Raw genomic sequence first — 12,623 nt, forward strand, 5'->3', positions numbered from 1 at the left:
ACTTCAGAGATTAATATGGGATTACCATCATGGCACCGAGTCAAACCTTTGGGCATGTCGGTGGTTTCCGGCGGGTTCGGGTCTTTCTCTCCGGGGACGCAGAGCTCCGATCCATCAGGAAAGCGACTGCAGTTGAACATCTCCGGCCACGGAAAGCCGAACGCGCTCATGACGGGCAGACACGCGTCCCGCACCGCTTCACAGAGCCTCCGACACGGACGCACCGGAGCCGTGATGTCCGGTAAACACACGGGCGCGAAGAGAGAACAGAGGAATCGCTGCGTGTCCCGGTGACAGTGTTTGCCGAGCAGCGGCATCCAGGCGGCGGACTGTTGTTGCGCTTCTCTCGGGCTGTCGTGACCCAGCAGGTTCGGCAGGCGCATCTCTCGGTACCCGATACCGGAGCACAAACCCATCGTGTTCGGCACCGGTTTACAAACCGAGCGCACGGTGCCGAACTCTGCGGACGTGATGAAGTCAGACACCGGGTTCACCATCAGACCTCCATGACCCGCATGTCCATCATCATCGTCATCGTCATCAGCTTTGGACTGACATAAAACCAGCAGCACAATTACAAACGGACAACATCGAGTAAACATGCTGACTTCAGACTGTGTGTGCGTGTGCGCGCGCGCGTGTGTGACTGTGTTTGTGTGCGCGTGCGTGCGTGGGTGTTTGTTTGTGAGTGTGAGTGTGTATGAGTGTATGTGTGTATGTGTATTTGAGTGTGTGTGTGTGAGTGAGTGTATGTGTGTGAGTGAGTGTGTATGTGTGAGTGAGTGAGTGTGTGTATGTGAGTGTATGTGTGTGAGTGAGTGTGTATGTGTGTGAGTGTATGTGTGTGTATGATGTGTATGAGTGTGTGTGAGTGTGTGTATGTGTGTGTGTGTGCATATGTGAGTGAGTGTGTATGATGTGTGTATGAGTGTGTGTGAGTGAGTGTATGTGTGTGTATGATGTGTATGAGTGTGTGTGTGAGTGTGTGTATGTGTGTGTGTGCATGTGTGTGAGTGAATGTGTATGTGTGTGTGTATGATGTGTGTATGTGTGTGAGTGTATGTGTGTGTATGATGTGTATGAGTGTGTGTGAGTGTGTGTATGTGTGTGTGTGTGTGCATGTGTGAGTGAGTGTGTGTGAGTGAGTGTATGTGTGTGTATGATGTGTATGAGTGTGTGTGTGTGTGTGTGTGCATGTGTGTGAGTGAGTGTGTATGATGTGTGTGAGTGAGTGTATGTGTGTGTATGATGTGTATGAGTGTGTGTATGAGTGTGTGTGTGTGTGTGTATGATGTGTGTATGTGTGTGAGTGTATGTGTGTGTATGAGTGTGTGTGAGTGTGTGTATGTGTGTGTGTGTGCATGTGTGAGTGAGTGTGTATGATGTGTGTATGAGTGTGTGTGAGTGAGTGTATGTGTGTGTATGATGTGTATGAGTGTGTGTGTGAGTGTGTGTATGTGTGTGTGTGTGCATGTGTGAGTGAGTGTGTGTATGAGTGTGTATAATGTGTGTATGAGTGTGTGTGAGTGAGTGTATGTGTGTGTATGATGTGTATGAGTGTGTGTGTGAGTGTGTGTACGTGTGTGTGTGCATGTGTGTGAGTGAGTGTGTGTATGAGTGTGTATAATGTGTGTATGAGTGTGTGTGAGTGAGTGTATGTGTGTGTATGATGTGTATGAGTGTGTGTGTGAGTGTGTGTATGTGTGTGTGTGCATGTGTGTGAGTGAGTGTGTATGATGTGTGTGTGTGTGTGCATGTGTGTGAGTGAGTGTGTATGATGTGTGTATGTGTATGAGTGTGTGTGAGTGAGTGTATGTGTGTGTATGATGTGTATGAGTGTGCGTGTGTGTGTGTGAGTGAGTGTGTGTATGAGTGTGTGTGTGCATGAGTGTGTGTGTGTGCATATGTGTGAGTGTGTATGAGTGTATGTGTGTGTTTGTGTGAGTGTGTATGAGTGTGCGTGTGTGTGTGTGTATGTGAGTGTGTATATGTGCGTGTGTGTATGTATGATGTGTGTGTATATGTATGTGTGTGTGTGTAAATGAAAGGTCTCGGGTGGCGTGTCACATCCTGTGAATGAAACTCTTCTGGTTGTTTATAACAGGCAGTAAAACAGTTCAGAGGTGTCAGTGTAATTATGTTCCTTTTCTTTGATCTTTTTCCCTTTATCTTTATTCATTAACATATTGTCAGTGATGCTGTATATTCTGCGCATGTTTCTTTTTAGGCTACATGTTGCCTGCTCGGCCCCACCTCAGTCACTAGTATCAAAGGCAGTTCTGATGCATCACAGCAGCCTTAAAGGGACAGTACACCCAAAAATTACAATTCTGTCATCATTTACTCACCATCATGTCATCCCAGATGTGTGACTTTATTTCTTCTGCAGAACACAAATGAGGATTTATATAAGTATATTTCAGTTCTGTAGGTCCATACAATGCAAGTGAATGGTGACCAGAACTTTGAAGCTCCAAAAAGCACATAAATGCAGCATAAAAGTAATCCAGTGGTTTAATCCATGTCTTCAGACGTTATATGATGTGTGTGTGTGTGTATCAACCCGACGTCTCCGGCATGGGAGGTGGGCACACAATGAGAAGGCGGGTACAGCCTCTAGTGCCAGTCACTAGTGCACCAGGGCAGTGAGGTTTACACACACGGCACAGCTGGTTACTGTTACACTACCATTGTATTCTACCTTAGACTAATATATCCATAAATGGTGCATGAAAGTGGACATATAACATCTGATACTGTTGCTGTACACCACAGAAACAATCCTGTTCATTCAGAGTCTGGAAACACATGACACACATTACAAGAGCTGCTGTTCCTCACAACCACCACCAGATGGAGACAAACATACAGAATATGATTCTTCTGTGGTTTATTTGTGAGAAGGTCTATATTTACCGTTATACTGATGAACTGTTAAAGCCTGTGTGTGTGAGTGTGTGTGTGTGTGTGTGTGTGTGAGAGTGAGTGTGTGTGTGTACGAGGTGTGTATGAGGTGGGAGTGTGTGTGTGTGTGAGTGTGTGTAGGAGGTGTGTGTGTGTGTGTGTGAGTGTGTGTAGGAGGTGTGTGTGTGTGTGTGTGTGTGTGTGTGTGAGTGTGTGTACGAGGTGTGAGTGTGTGTGTGTGTGTACGAGGTGCGTATGAGGTGGGAGTGTGTGTGTGTGTGTGAGTGTACGAGGTGGGAGTGTGGGTGTGTGTGTGTGTACGAGGTGTGTATGAGGTGGGAGTGTGTGTGTGTGTGTGTACGAGGTGTGTATGAGGTGGGAGTGTGTGTGTGTGTGTGTGTGACGAGGTGTGTATGAGGTGGGAGTGTGTGTGTGTGTGTGTGTACGAGGTGTGTATGAGGTGGGAGTGTGTGTGTGTGTGTGTGTACGAGGTGTGTATGAGGTGGGAGTGTGTGTGTGTGTGTGTGTACGAGGTGTGTATGAGGTGGGAGTGTGTGTGTGTGTGTGAGTGTGTGTAGGAGGTGTGAGTGTGTGTAGGAGGTGTGTGTGTGTGTGTGAGTGTGTGTACGAGGTGTGAGTGTGTGTGTGTATGAGGTGTGAGTGTGTGTGTGCGCGCGAGTGTGTGTGCGCACAAGTGTGTGCGGGCGAGTGTGTGTGTGCGCGTATGTCTGTGTGTGTGTGTGTGTGACAGGATGAATTTATTCTAGATTCAAACATGATAAACTACATCATACAAACTAAAGCAACACTTTTAAACATGTTGAAGGAAACAGTGAATGTAAATTATACAACAAAATCACTCGCCCTAAAAAACATCACAGAGAAGCATCATAATGCAACTAATCCATTTAATCGTGTTTTACTGACAAAATGCCAAAACATAGTTTAACTAAAAACTGTTAGTAATATAACTTTAACAGCATTAGATGTGACAGTGAAAGTCTACGAGCTGAAGCAGAAGAGTGTTTATTTAATGTGATTATTATAGCTTTGACAGACGCTCACTAATATCGCACAAGAACTGACGGGTCTGAATGTTTGTGCATGCGCGTCGTTCAAGGCGTTTCCGGCGGATCGGTTTTCCACGGATCTCTGTATCGGTTGAAGCTGACCACCTGACAGTGAAACTCGGTGAGCGCGCGTGGCATCGGTGCCACTTCCTGCCATTCTGAGCGTCCGCTGTGATACACCTGCACCTCATCTGTGACCTCATCAGGTGAGTAATCTCCGCCCAGGATGTAGATCTTATCCTGCACGCCGATGGCACCTGCGTTAAATCCCGCGCACTCGAACGAGCCCTCCCCTTTCCAGACGCACGTATCCGGGCAGAAGCTGTAGACTTTATACGTTGACAGGTCACACAGGTACAGAGTCTCGTTAATGGATACGGCCTTGGCGAGGGTGGCGTGGAAGAACTGGCCGAACTCTGCCACTAGTTGGCACCAATGATCCGCTACGGCGTCGTAGCGGAAAAAGCAGTCTAGCGACGGATTGAAGGTTTCTGAAATTTCAACCTCAGAGCCGAGTGTGTAAATGATGTTTCTGCAAGCGCTCGCCTCAGGGAGGTAAATCCCTCTGGGCAGAGGACTGACGGACTTCCACACGCGACTCAGCGGATCGTAGTATTCGACGTCTAGCAGGCTACGGATGCCGCGGGTGCCACAGGGCTTTCCGCCGATGACGTAGATGCGATTCAGGGTGGTCACAGATGTGTGCATGGTCCGTGGGTGCTGCATGGGCGAGGCTGGCGTGAAAGTGCCCGCCACTGGACAGTAGCACCAGACTTCGTCCGTTGCGTCGTGGTGAGGTTCCGCGATGTGGAGGCGAACTGTGCGACAACAATTGCCACGGCAACCGCCGATGACAAACAGCTTCTCTCCAAAACTAGCGAGGGCCGACCCGGGCAAGTCCGACAGCAGTGTGGCGCTATGCGGCAGTTCCGTCCAGCGGTCCGCAGTGATGTCATAGCAGAAAGCGTGGCGTATCTCTCCATTTTCCTCCGTTTTATGTACGTAAATGTAGCCACATGTCGTAGAAGGCCTGGCGTCCGGGAAGAACCCGCCAAACTCACGAACGCTCGTCAATGCCTCCTGAAGCGTACTAGAACACTCGCCATCACTACACAACAGCGCCTCAGAGCGACACGCCTCCTCCAGTACAGCGAGAGGGAGCTGATGTAGGCGGACATGTGACAGGAGCTCCAGCAACAGGCTCTTGCGCGTCTGCAGGTCGTGACGTGTCCAGTGCAGGAGAGCGCGCAGCGCGCTTTCTTCATCAGGAACGCTGAGAGCATCAGAGGCCAGACAACGTTCCAAAACCCGCGCTGGCATCTCCAGGAAATCCCGTCTGGAGGCGAGCACGTGGAAGTTCTGCGTGACAAACTCTGTGGAGCGTCGCAGGAGATGTGGCGAGCCGTATCCCTCAGCAACCGCTAACAGGTGTAGGCAGTTGGAGAGGTCAAGGGTTTGGACCAGAAAGTCACTGCAGGAACGCAATAGGAAGCCGACCTGTGAAAACAGAAGAAGAGTACAAAATGACAAACATGTTCAAATGTTCCTTTTTTTTTGGGATGGGCAGGTTCGCTCTTAATTATGTCATGACCGAAAGAACTAGGTCGCGAGTACAAGCAGCCGAAATGGGCTTCCTCAGAAGGGTGGCGGGCTTCTCCCTTAGAGATAGGGTGAGGAGCTCAGTCATCCGTGAGGAGCTCGGAGTAGAGCCGCTGCTCCTTTGCGTCGAAAGGAGTCAGTTGAGGTGGTTTGGGCATCTGGTAAGGATGCCCCCTGGGCGCCTCCCTAGGGAGGTGTTTCAGGCACGTCCAGCTGGGAGGAGGCCTCGGGGAAGACCCAGGATTAGCTGGAGAGATTACATCTCCACACTGGCCTGGGAACGCCTCGGGGTCCCCCAGTCAGAGCTGGTTAATGTGGCTCGGGATAGGGAAGTTTGGGGCCCCCTGCTGGAGCAGCTGCCCCCGCGACCCGACTTCGGATAAGCGGTTGAAGATGGATCTTTGGTACTAACTTTGGTTTTTCGCTTGACCACCCGCCGCCGCCCCCGCTCACACACACACACACAAACACACCCCGGCCGCCTTTATCCCTCAAGCGCCCCATAAGGCTGATTGGGGACCGGGTGCGCGTCGTTCCAGCCCGGCCCCGCCCTCCTTCGCTCTACAGAGAACTACAATATAGTAAAACTAGTTGTATCAAAACTATGGTTCCCGGTCAACATCCATGGTTACTACAGTCATGGTTACACAATATAAAGGGATCACGCAAAAATGATAATTCAGTCATTGTTTACTCTATATGACTTTCTGTCTTATTCTGAACTCAAAGTGAGAAGTTGTGAATATACGTTGTGCTCCGTGATGTCATACTATGGTGGTTTATAGTGACCACCTCTTCAAGCTTTTCAATGATCACACGATTGTAATGAAAGTACGCAATGAGGTGAAAATCCTCAGACGTTGATCACCTCGAGAGCAACAGTTCACGCAGCCCGCTTGTGACACGGGGCATTCAAGAGAAAACCTGTTTTGTTTACCTGAACACAGGCTCATCACAGCGAAAGAAACAACAGAAAACAACACAGCTGCACACAAATAAGATCAGAACGTACTAAGTATGTCTGAAGAGTTTGTAGTCGGAGAATAGATGCATTTCTATGCCCAGCCTTAATTGTTTAAAATGAGAGACGGAGGCTGATGCAGCCACACACACACACACTCACACTCACACACACTCACTCACACACACCCACACTCACACACACCCAGACACACCCACACTCACTCAAACACACACCCAGACACACCCACACACACTCACACACACACTCACACTCACTCACACACACCCACCCCCCACACACACACACTCACTCACTCACACACCCACACACACACACTCACACCCACACACTCACTCACACACACACACACACACACACACACACCCCCCCACACACACACACTCACTCACTCACACACTCACACACACCCACCTCCACACACACACTCACACACTCACTCAAACACTCACTCACACACACACTCACACACACCCACACACTCACTCACACACACACACACACACACACACCCACACACACACACACACACACACCCACACACACACACACACACACACACTCACACATGTTGTGTTTCCATGTTTTATGGGGACTTTCCATAGACATAATGGTTTTTATACTGTACAAACTTTATATTCTATCCCCTAAACCTAACCCTACCCCTAAACCTAACCCTCACAGAAAACATTCTGCATTTTTATATTTTCAAAAAACATAATTTAGTATGATTTATAAGCTGTTTTCCTCATGGGGACCGACAAAATGTCCCCACAAGGTCAAAAAGTTCGGGTTTTACTATCCTTATGGGGACATTTGGTCCCCACAAAGTGATAAATACACGCACACTCACACACACACACTCACACACACACACACACACACACACACACACACACACACCCACCCCCACACACTCACTCACTCACACACACTCACTCACACACACTCACTCACACCCACACACACTCACACACACACACTCACACACACACACACCCACACACTCACTCACACACACACACACACACACACACACCATTCTAGAGGTTTTGGATGAAGGTTTCCGGAGAAAGCAGATGGAAGGTGCCGGTATGTGCCACGTCTTCCCCATTCTGAACCGGTGTGTGTGTGTGGACAGTCAAAATCAAGTCGTTTTTTAACTGGCATGTACAATGCTGGATTCACTATACTGTTATAGAAAGATTTTGGAACGGTGCCAGTTCACAGCAGACGGGGTTACCCGGCGCGACGCCGCAAATACAAACCCAATGATCTCCAGAAGGTCCTGCCGCTCGTCAAGAATGGAGAACGGAATATAAACTCTTCAGACATGTTTGGCGAGTTCTGTTCTCGGTTTAGTGTGCAGCTGTGTTCTGTTGATACGATCGCTGTCGACGAAACAAAACGATTTCACTTGAACGCCCCTTATTGCGAGAGGAAGCAGCGTGCTGGTGCTCTCGTGCAGTCTCGTGAACGTGCGGGAGATCAGCGGTCCGTCAAAATATAGTTTGTTTCTCACCAAACCGTTTCGTATGATTTCATAACAATCATGAGTCACTTCCTGCCGCTCACGTATCGTAACTTATTAATCATTTTGATTCGCTCTCACCTGCAGGTAAGAGGCCAGTTGAAACAGCATGTCCACGTTGTCCTCTCGGATTTCAATCTCTCCAGAATACGCAAAGTCCAGGAAGGCACGAACGGCCGGAGCTGAGAGGTTACTGAGGGTCACGGTACCGTCATCACGTTCCCGCATGTCAAGCTCAAACATCGCCCTGTAGCAGAAACAATCCACACGTGAACGACTTCAACAGCGATCAGCACGTGTAAACTAAAGACATGTCAACAATTAACCTGTGCACTAAAATACAAGAAACCTGAATAAATGGCACGTCACCTGAAGAAGTCGCTGCACGCGGCGAGAACGCATCGATGACAGGGCAGCGTGTCATCCTGCACGCGGATGCTGAAATCAAACATGGCTCCTCTCGCTCGGAAGCTCTGAAGAACGGCGATGATCTGCTGACCGTGTGTGCCGGACAGCAGGAACACGGAACGCTGCTCTGATGCGCCGTTACCCTGCGACCTGCTGGACGCGCTCTCATGAGGAGCATCCATCAGCACGCCACCTGCAGAAGTAACACATACATCCATCCTTAAATTCGGTTACCTCAAGACTCAAGAATTAGTTTTGTATTTTCTTTGCACTAAATGCTATTAATGTTTTTCAAAGATTACATCTCTACAAACATGATATGCATTTTAAACTGGATTCAAAAAAACATTTGTAATTGTTATAATCTCTGACAATCATATTTGTCAATGACCCAAACAATGAGTGACTCCAGTCAGGTCTCCTTAGCAACCAAATTGGTCCGGTTGCTAGGGAGGGTAGAGTCACATGTGGTAACCTCCTCATGGTCGCTATAATGTGGTTCTCGCTCTCGGTGGGGCGTGTGATGAGTGACTCCAGTCAGGTCTCCTTAGCAACCAAATTGGTCCGGTTACTAGGGAGGGTAGAGTCACATGGGGTAACCTCCTCGTGGTCGCTATAATGTGGTTCTCGCTCTCGGTGGGGCATGTGGTGAGTGACTCCAGTCAGATCTCCTTAGCAACCAAATTGGCCCAGTTGCTAAGGAGGGTAGAGTCACATGGGGTAACCTCCTCGTGGTCGCTATAATGTGGTTCTCGCTCTCGGTGGGGCATGTGGTGAGTGACTCCAGTCAGGTCTCCTTAGCAACCAAATTGGCCCGGTTGCTAGGGGGTTATAGTCACATGGGGTAACCTCCTCGTGGTCGCTATAATGTGGTTCTCGCTCTCGGTGGGGCATGTGGTGAGTGACTCCAGTCAGATCTCCTTAGCAACCAAATTGGCCCAGTTGCTAAGGAGGGTAGAGTCACATGGGGTAACCTCCTCGTGGTCGCTATAATGTGGTTCTCGCTCTCGGTGGGGCATGTGGTGAGTGACTCTAGTCAGGTCTCCTTAGCAACCAAATTGGCCCGGTTGCTAGGGGGTTATAGTCACATGGGGTAACCTCCTCGTGGTCGCTATAATGTGGTTCTCGCTCTCGGTGGGGCATGTGGTGAGTGACTCCAGTCAGATCTCCTTAGCAACCAAATTGGCCCAGTTGCTAAGGAGGGTAGAGTCACATGGGGTAACCTCCTCGTGGTCGCTATAATGTGGTTCTCGCTCTCGGTGGGGCATGTGGTGAGTGACTCCAGTCAGATCTCCTTAGCAACCAAATTGGCCCAGTTGCTAAGGAGGGTAGAGTCACATGGGGTAACCTCCTCGTGGTCGCTATAATGTGGTTCTCGCTCTCGGTGGGGCATGTGGTGAGTGACTCCAGTCAGATCTCCTTAGCAACCAAATTGGCCCAGTTGCTAAGGAGGGTAGAGTCACATGGGGTAACCTCCTCGTGGTCAGCTATAATGTGGTTCTCGCCTCGGTGGGGCATGTGGTGAGTGACTCCAGTCAGATCTCCTTAGCAACCAAATTGGCCCAGTTGCTAAGGAGGGTAGAGTCACATGGGGTAACCTCCTCGTGGTCGCTATAATGTGGTTCTCGCTCTCGGTGGGGCATGTGGTGAGTTGTGCGTGGATGTCGTGGAGAATAGCGTGAAGCCTCCACACGCGCTATGTCTCCACGGTAACGCGCTCAACAAGTCACGTGATGAGATGCGTGGATTGATGGTCTCAGACGAGGAGGCAACTGAGAGTCACATTGGGAATTGGGCTTTACAAATTGGGGAGAAAATAAATAAATAAATAAAAATGACCCAAATAAAATATAATACCACAGTTATACATCTTTGTTATTGAATGAAAGTTCCAAAAATGAAGATTCTGTCATCATTTACTCACCCTCATGCCATCCCAGATGTGACTTTCTTTCTTCAGCAGAACACAAATGAAGATTTTTAGAATATTTCAGCTCTGTTGGTTCATACAATGCAAGTGAATGGTGACCAGACATTTAAAGTTCCAAAAAGCACATAAATGCAGCATAAAAGTAATCCATAAATCTCCAGTGATTTAATCCATGTCTTCAGAAGTGATACGACAATAGCGGCACACAGCGCGCTCGCTCGCTCTCTCTCTCTCTCTCTCTATATATATATATATCTGAATAACAGGAGGGGTCCGCCAACTATTAACTTAACGCTGCTATTTAATATCTTATTAGATGACAATGAATGACAATGCGATGACAATAAAGAGGGCTTATCAGATCAGCTCAAGTCGTAGATGAGGGATTCTTTAGGCAAGTATGGAATCACCTTCAAGTGCCCTTCAAATAATCCCAAAAACCCAAGATAGTAAAGCACTTGATATGCACATATGTACTGCCTTTGCATATACAGTTTCAAGATGACAAAACATAAAACAAGATTTAAAGAGTCCATCTACAAAAAGAAAAGGAAGCTAGCATTAGCCAGAGAGCTAACAGGTCAACTACATCAAGTGAAAACAAATACACAAGAAGAAACAAACTTACAGGATTGAACTGGAAACAGGTGTGAGGATAATCCCAATGCTTCCCTCTTCCAAACAAACTGACTTCTTCTATCAAACTATCAGATTAAATACCAGGAGTTTTAGCGCTCAAGCGCCCCCTAGTGACGAGTGTAATATCAAATACAAGATTAACAGCTAAGACTGTTACACACATCAATATGTAAATATTTTTTACTATACATTTCCACTTTCACAATCTTCTTCTTTTGTTTTTTGGCACTTCACATTATTTGTTCGACTTTTTGATATTGATCTGTTTCTCACTCACACCTATCATATCACATCTGTAGACATGGATTAAACCACTGGAGACTTATTGATTACTTTTATGTGCTTTTTGGAGCTTCAAAGTTCTGGTCACCATTCACTTGCATTGTATGGACCAACAGAGCTGAAATATACTTATAGAAATCCTGCAGAAGAAAGAAAGTCACATCTGGGACGACATGAGTGTGAGTAAATGATGAGAGAATGCTCATTTTTGGGTGTACTGTCCCTTTAAGCGCCATATTTTATTAGTCCTGGAACAACATCATTCAAACCAACAGTCCTAAACTGTTATTTATTGTTCTGAATGTATCCATGTGTAACCCAAACTCTAAAATCTGATTGGTTGATAGGAATGTTGTTCCAGAAACATCCATCATGGAAACAGTAGCATGTAACTGCATGCTAATCATCTCTCGGGACTCATTTTAGCAAATCTTCTGCTGTTTTAAAGTATACACCTGCCTTTATATTTCAATTATAACTCACAGTCTAACCAAGTCCTGTTTACTGTCAATATTACGAGTATGAGGATTTAATAAGAGGAAGTAAATATATAAAAAGCACCTCAGCTGCTCGGGTTCGTACACTTTTAAATGTAAATGTAAAAGTAACGTGATCATTATACAAATGTAAGAGTTTTGTTTTAGTCAGAGAAGAATTGAGAACTGTTTATCACTCACGCGCTTCAGCACCACGGACAGCGTCAGTTACGCGCATGCGCACTGCACACAGCGCGCCATGACATCATCAAAAACCGACGTTTCTGTTCATTTCTTATTTCCATGATAAAGAAATGTCTATTTTTTTTTTAAAACTCTTATTCTGATGGGGTTGCTTGAGGCAGGACAGATGACAGAGCAGGTTGACCAATCGCGTTTCAGATCCTCTCACATGTGCAAATCAAATATTCAATCTTTACATTCATTTTATATCCAAGAGCAATAAACATGAAAAATGAGCAAATTTATTTTTTAAAACAAAACCAATGATCAAATACAAGCCGTCCCCCCTCCCCTCTAATTCTTTTGATGTAGGAAAAAACAAAATTCAAAACATAATTTATTTTTTTATTTCAAAACGAAAAACGAAATTTTATTCGTATTTAAAATATGAATAAAAAAAAACAGAATAAAATATGATATTTTTAAGTTCTTTATTACACACTTTAAATCTTTATGTTGAGTAACCCTAATGATGTAATTTACTGCACACACTGCGGTAGTTGTATTCTTGTTAAAACAATAAAGACATGTGAAATAGAAGGACTGATCTCAAACCGCG

General features: G+C 46.8%; 2 protein-coding genes across 2 annotated transcripts in view; both read right to left on the reverse strand.

Moving 5' to 3' along the window:
• Positions 1-561, reverse strand: part of sfrp2l (secreted frizzled-related protein 2 like) — a 2,849-nt gene extending 2,288 nt beyond the window's left edge. The window contains exon 1 of the mRNA XM_052110751.1: positions 47-561. Within this exon, the coding sequence (XP_051966711.1) occupies positions 47-497 (451 nt within the window). The 5' untranslated portion in view covers positions 498-561. The remainder of the gene's footprint in view (positions 1-46) is intronic.
• Positions 562-3,826: 3,265 nt separating this feature from the next.
• On the reverse strand, positions 3,827-12,043 carry kbtbd3 (kelch repeat and BTB (POZ) domain containing 3). Its single transcript, XM_052110747.1, has 4 exons — positions 12,023-12,043; positions 8,456-8,687; positions 8,168-8,333; positions 3,827-5,471 (listed from the first exon to the last, which is right to left on the reverse strand). The coding sequence occupies exons 2-4, from the start codon at positions 8,674-8,676 to the stop codon at positions 4,020-4,022; spliced, it is 1,839 nt and encodes a 612-aa protein (XP_051966707.1). The 5' UTR covers positions 8,677-8,687; positions 12,023-12,043; the 3' UTR covers positions 3,827-4,019.
• Positions 12,044-12,623: the final 580 nt, after the last annotated feature.

Source organism: Xyrauchen texanus, chromosome 38 (genome assembly GCF_025860055.1).
Source record: "Xyrauchen texanus isolate HMW12.3.18 chromosome 38, RBS_HiC_50CHRs, whole genome shotgun sequence".
Lineage (NCBI taxonomy): Eukaryota > Metazoa > Chordata > Actinopteri > Cypriniformes > Catostomidae > Xyrauchen > Xyrauchen texanus.

Coding starts and splice junctions, on each gene's coding strand:
- kbtbd3 (XM_052110747.1), bottom strand. CDS start 8,676: ATGGATGCTCCTCATGAGAGCGCGTCCAGCAGGTCGCAGGGTAACGGC. Junction 8,334..8,455: donor GCGTGCAGCGACTTCTTCAG/GTGACGTGCCAT, acceptor TTTCTGCTACAG/GGCGATGTTTGAGCTTGACA. Junction 5,472..8,167: donor AACTGGCCTCTTACCTGCAG/GTGAGAGCGAAT, acceptor CTGTTTTCACAG/GTCGGCTTCCTATTGCGTTC.